The 6,117-nt window shown below is 48.7% G+C and overlaps 1 protein-coding gene across 1 annotated transcript; it reads right to left on the bottom strand.

Moving 5' to 3' along the window:
* Positions 1-1,373: 1,373 nt before the first annotated feature.
* On the bottom strand, positions 1,374-2,635 carry LOC118992762 (C-C motif chemokine 24-like). The gene is given in 2 exon segments (XM_037054721.1): positions 1,374-1,563; positions 2,538-2,635. Coding segments are annotated over 2 exon segments (288 nt in total).
* Positions 2,636-6,117: the final 3,482 nt, after the last annotated feature.

A 6,117-nucleotide genomic window follows, 5' to 3' on the forward strand; every position in this document is an offset into this window, starting at 1 on the left:
ATTTTCATTCAGTTTTGGTTGTTACTTTGTTTCTGAATTGTTGTTGTCCTTATTTTGGTTGTTCAAGGAGGCACAGTGTGTCTACCTACGCCTCCATCTTGGCTGGAAGTCCCTTTTGTTCCAAATTGTTGATTTGAGTCTCAGTTCCCCTCCCTTCACTGTTGGTTTCCTGTATATTTTTCTATATTTCACTTTGTATAGCCTTCACTTCTGTTATTTTGCAGCCATACTCAATCATTTCACTGATTACCTATCTGCCCTGATAGGTTGACTGTCTCCTTATTGCTTAGTTTTTTTATAGAGTTTTGATCTATTCTTTCACTTGGTCCATATTTCTTTGTCTTGGTGCACCTGCTATATTGTAAGGGGTGGAGCCTTAAGTATTCGCCAGGGTGGGGCAACCTGTTTCACTGAATTGTGGCTCTGTATGTAGGGATGGGTCAGAGAGGGGACAATGGTGCTTGCTCAGCTCTTGCCCTGCTTTCAGTCACTTCCCCCACTGCTCACAAACAAATAGCACCCTCTAGGTGCTCCCTGGTGCTGATTCCCAGTGGGCAGGTCTGTGTCTGTTCTATGACCCCGTGTGCCCCTCCAACTGACTCTCCTGTGACACTGGGGGTTTCTCCCACTGCCACAACCCCCACAGGTTGTGAGAGGTTTTGAGGCTTTATTACCCAGTGCCAGAACCCTGGGTTGTGTGGTCCGTCTCACTCCAGAGTTGTTCCTCCCAGTTTATCTGCACATGAATGTGAGGACTGCCTGGTCTGCCAGTGCCACCTCACTCGCTGGTCTACCAGCCACCACTTTGCTGGACATCCTCTCCACTCTGGCTCTCTGTCTCTGCCCCTCCTACGAGTCTCAATGAGTGTGTCTTCTTTAACTCCTTCGTTGTCGGACTGCCATACAGTTAGATTTTCTGGCAGTTCTGGTTAGTAATTGTGAGTTGTTTTTTGTTTTTAAATTGGTTGTTCTCCTTATTTTGGTTGTGTGAGGAGGCAAAGTGCATCTACATTTGCCTCCATCTTGGCCGGAAGTCTGCCTTGGGTTTTTTATAGACTAGGCCAGTGACTTTCAATCTTTTTCATCTCATGGCATACAAGCTAATTATTAAAATTCTGTGACATTCCAAAATTTTTCTTTTTTGTCAATCTAACAAAAAACAACAACCAGGATGACTATTTTTATGTTGGCCATTGTCTTTTTTTTATTTGACATTCTAAGGGAAAAGAGATTAGTGCCCTTGACTAAATAGTCAAATATTGCATGTTTTAAAAATTCTTGCAGCACACTTGTTGAATGTTGCTGGATTAGACACATCTCCTGTGAATGAGGCCAAGTAACAAGAATATTATTATTCCCTTGTTACTGCTGGCTCACCAGGCCCTAAGCAGACTGGCAAGAATCTGAGACTCAGACCTAAGCCTCAGGATGGGGTTGGGCAGTAGATACACAGAGCTGTTGGCGGGGTGTCTCTTCCACTTAGCATTCAAGTTTTTCATGTACCTCTGGACCCAGTGCTTCTCAGGGTCACCACGGGATTTTTGGCCCTGCTTGGTGGCAAAGCTGTGAGAAATTGACGGGGCTTCCCTGGGACCTGGCAGAAACCTGGAGCTGTTGAGGAAGAAGTCATTGTGACAGCCCATGGAGGGCAAGCTGCTGCCCACTCTCTTAGCACATTACTAATATGGTGTCATCTCTTTGTGTGTCTGCATCTCTGTTTCAGTGCACATGTTCAGTCACCTTCCTGTCTGATGGGAGAGGCCCAGTCCTGCCTTCAGATAATGCTGGATTGCTACCCACAGGGAGGAGTAAGAAAATGCAATGAAGGCCCTCAAGAAAAAAGACACGTGCCTCAAGTTCACACACTACACAAGGGAGTAAGGTCAATATGGGGTCCGGGGCTGGGACGGGGCAGCCGGATGCCCTCTTCCAGGCCAGCTCTGAGCTTGGGATACCAAACTATAGATCTGAGCCTCATGCCAGTGGGGAAAGTTCCTAATATGAACACCACATTTCTATGTCATGCCACTGTTTATATAGTGGGTTCACACCTCCTGCCTCATGTGAGAGACAGCTATGAATTTTGGGGATTCCTAGGTGACCTCGAGCCATTTGGAGCTTCAGTTGTTCTCTGCAAAATGAAGATAACTCTGTCTGGTTCATAGGATGTTCAAGAGAGTTAGTTAGGATAACGTTATACAGGGTGGGTGAAAAGTAGGTTTACAGTTGTGAGTACACAAACACAGCATTTATTCTTATTATTAGTTATAGCGTTGTTTTCCATACAAACAACTATAAACCTACTTTTGCTCTACCCTGAGTGCCCCGAATGGTGCCTAGTATACATTTAGTGCTCAATAAATGACTGTTGACTCTGACTCCTTTTTGTAGTTTTATGGGTGAGGAAACTGAGGCTCAGGGAGGTGAGGTAACTTCCCCAGGGTCACAAGGCCAGAGCCTCCTGACTTCACTCCTCAGTGGCCCTGGAGTCTCATCTCCCTGCACCCCACCCCCAGCAGATGCCCAAGGAGAAATACTAGTTAGTTACATCACTCTCGCCTTGGGGGCAGATACTCCTACTGGACAGCTAGTAGCTTACCACACTGTTCTCACTTTTCTTGGAAATGAAGGCCATGCAGCCTAAAACAGTTTAGCCACAGGGCCTAAAACATGGGAAGAGACAAGAGCCATGACCTTTCTCAGTCTGCCCTAGGCTCTGGGCTTCGGATATGGAGTCCTTCTCTTGCACTAAGTACTTCCAATCCAGTCACTGGGCTGCAGCATTCTCCTCCAGCTCCAGAGTGGTTGGACCTCAACCCTTCACTGTGCCATCCCAGCCATGCCCTCAGAATGGTTGTCCTGCCTAAGAGACCTAGGCTAGGTCTAGAAATCTTATTTTCAGGGGCAAGGTAGTAGGTACATAGGGCCAGGAGCAGGAAGCCAGCTACAATGGTTGTGAGGCCCATCATGTCCTGGACAGCAGGGAAGGAAGCTCAGGGCTCAAAGCTGGGGTACAGAAAGAGAAGGTTTGGAAACAATGGGCCCGGTTCCTTGAAAAGCACTCCACCCTTCCTTTGTCCTTAAGAGAGGAAGCTAGGAGGAAATATGCACTAATATGACCTCTCCTCCACCCCTCCAGGCTTCCTTGGAAGTCCTAGAGGCCTAAGTTCTACAAAGAGGAAGTTGTTCCCCAGTTGAGTCAACTCTACTGGTGCTCTAAGAAAGGGTCAGAGTGGGGAGCATTGCCCCAACAGGGCCAAGTGCAAAAGCTTCGAATGCATAGTCAGGAAGGCTGATCGATGTCTTGGCTGTGCTGCTTATTCCCTATGGGATCCTAGGTAAGTCACCTCTCTGAATTTCTTCAGCTGAAGAAATTCTCCTTCCTTCCATTTATTCACCAATTTTTATTAGATGTGTGCTATGGCCAGAGTTTTAATAGGGAGATAGAGCTGAGATCAAGTGTGTATAATAAACCGTTACAGGTGCTGGCATAGTGGACATCAAGCAAGCAGATGGCTCTCATTATATGTCTGTATTCCCTTGGACCCCTTTACCACTGGCTCTTGGAAGTCTTGCAGTCCTAGCCATCAGGCTGCCAGAGTGCCTCACCTGCAGGCTCTAGGAAAGTGTGAAGCACCTAGACACTTACAGCTGTAGGGCAGCCCTTGACCAATGTCTGCTGGAAAGATGCAGACTCCAGGTCCAATGTGACCTACACTGCTTCCTGAGTTCTTGGTCGGGGCAATCCAGCTACCCTTCGTGCTGCAGGACTTTGCTGCTTCCTTCCATCTGGGTCTGCTCCCCAATCGCCTGCTAGTTTCCCCTGGAAGCACTTTCAGTAAGCCACTAGACCACACACCCTGGAATGGGGACCCCAACCTGAGATAAGGGGCATACATGGGGAATGGGGAACCAGCCCTTTCCGCTGGGAGAAAAGTCAGGATGCACTCAAATTTGACAGCTGTGCGACAAGTTTGGAAGATGGGAGGCAGTGGTAACCACGAGGGAAATTTGTAAATCATGATGGTCAGTTCACAATGGTTGTTAGGGACTGAGGTGACTATCAGACAGAGCGGAACGTGGCACCCACCTTGTTCCATGCCCCATTTCTAGATCTCAGGCTGGGATCCCATATTTAGAGACTCTTGTCATAGTGTCTTCAATTTCCAAGCCCTGCCCCTAAACACCAACCTTCAGTCTTCTCCATTTCATGTCTCATGGAAACACTTGGCTTTTCCCCCTCCATGCTCTGGCCTCCTAGGGCACCAGGAACACACCGGCGGGGGAGCACAGTGGCCTGTGTCACCTAATGGCCAGTTGTGCATCTGTGTCTCCTGCTTGACCGTGAACACTGTGAGGCCAATGCCTCATTTCCATGCCCACCAAGTCCCAAGCACATCACCAGTCCTATGGCCAGTGTGTGTAGAATGACTGTATGGTAGGCCAACTCTGGGTACCTCTCCTCCAGACTGAGGATTCCCATCTGGTAACTGCCCAGCCTGAATAAGGTCAGTGTGTACAAGAAGAAGCCAGCAGGCAGGTCCTCTGATAAAGCCAAGACTGATTTCACGGCCCTGCTTTACAGAGAGAAAAATGCTTGGGGCCCCACTCAGCTCCTCACCAGCCTTGCACCTTCCCCTCATCAGCCAGCAGTAAAAGTCTTCACCCGGCAGAGAATGGGAGCATTCAGTGAGGAGCCCTTAATAGATGCAGTGGCATTTTGTGGCTCCATTTCACGACATACCATTGTAACTTCTGCGCCTCAACGATTCAAGGGAGAGAGCCTGTGGTCTGCATTTTATGCTTCAGTGGGCGACTGTGGTGGGAGTGGGGTGTGGCAGGAGATGGAAGTGGCGAGGGAAGAGATGCGGCAGAAGCAGCGTGTTTGAGAAGGATGAGGACGGGCTGAGCAGGGTGGGAGGCATGAGGTGAAGTGCTAGCTGCCCACATGTTGCAGCCAGAGTGGGATGGTAGAAGGTCATTCATTGGATGGGAGAGTTCAAGGTGCGGTGTTCAACCTGATGAGCATCACCCTTTAGGGACTTTTTCCAAGGCCCTTCTTTTTAAAAGCACCCAGTCCTGATGTTCTATCTGGGGAGGGAGGGGCCAAGGGTTGCTAACCCCAATTTATAAAGGGAAAAAATGAAATCTGACTAGACATCAACACGGAGCCGAGTATCCAGATCCCCCAAATGGGAACCTACACACTTCCCACCTGAAGGGGTGAAATCCAACAGTCAGAGCGATGATTTAAAGTAAGAGTGGGGAGGGGAGGAGAGTCTAGGAGAGCAGAAAAGGGATAAGTAGAAAGAAAAAAGAGGAAGGAGAGATGGGACAAGAGGGAGGAAAGCATGGCAGTAGGTACAGACAGAGCCGACTTGGGGAAGGGAGGTGAAGAGAAAAGAAGAAAAGAAAGAGGAGCAGTGTGAAATATTCGGCACCCCGTGCTCAGTCTCAGACCCTGCTCCTTACTGTGCTCAGGTTTCTCCATCTGAGAAGTGAGGTGTAGGTGGGATCTGCGTTTTCCCTGTAGTGGCAGCCACACCCACATGGGTGATAATGTGTATTTCTCGTTTTAATTTAAATATGTCTTGCTATGATAAGGGGTTTTATATTTATGGTAGTGATATATGGCTTCAAATACCCCAAGATGTGTCCCAGGAAGGGAGGGAGAATTGGTCTTGATGGCCCTAAATCACGCAAAACTAGGCCACAGGCAAAGGGCTGTGGTGTGAGGGTTAGGCGAACTGGGCAGGAGGAGACGGATGGAGCAGAGCCTGGCTCACCTATGAAATGGGTGAGTGCTTTCTTACTGCGTGCTTTAGATCCCTCCTCTCCACCAAATATTCCCACTTTATGCACGAGGAAGCTGAGGCTTAGAGGTAAGGAAGGGGTAGGGCTGGCCATTTGAACTGAGATCTGTCTTAAATCAAAGTTCACGTGGTACTTCTCACCAGTGGAGCTCAGCCTTGATCCTGTGGCAGTGGGGCCACCATGGTTCTGAGGTGTGACGTTAATGATCTGTGATCTAGTGACATGATCGGATCCACTGGCATGTGTGGGAAGAAGAGGGTCAGGGGCAGGGGAGACTGACTGGGCGGTTATTGTAGCTGTCCA

This window comes from Sturnira hondurensis, unplaced genomic scaffold (genome assembly GCF_014824575.4).
Source record: "Sturnira hondurensis isolate 20B ecotype Veracruz unplaced genomic scaffold, ASM1482457v3 Scaffold0008380, whole genome shotgun sequence".
Classification (NCBI taxonomy): domain Eukaryota; kingdom Metazoa; phylum Chordata; class Mammalia; order Chiroptera; family Phyllostomidae; genus Sturnira; species Sturnira hondurensis.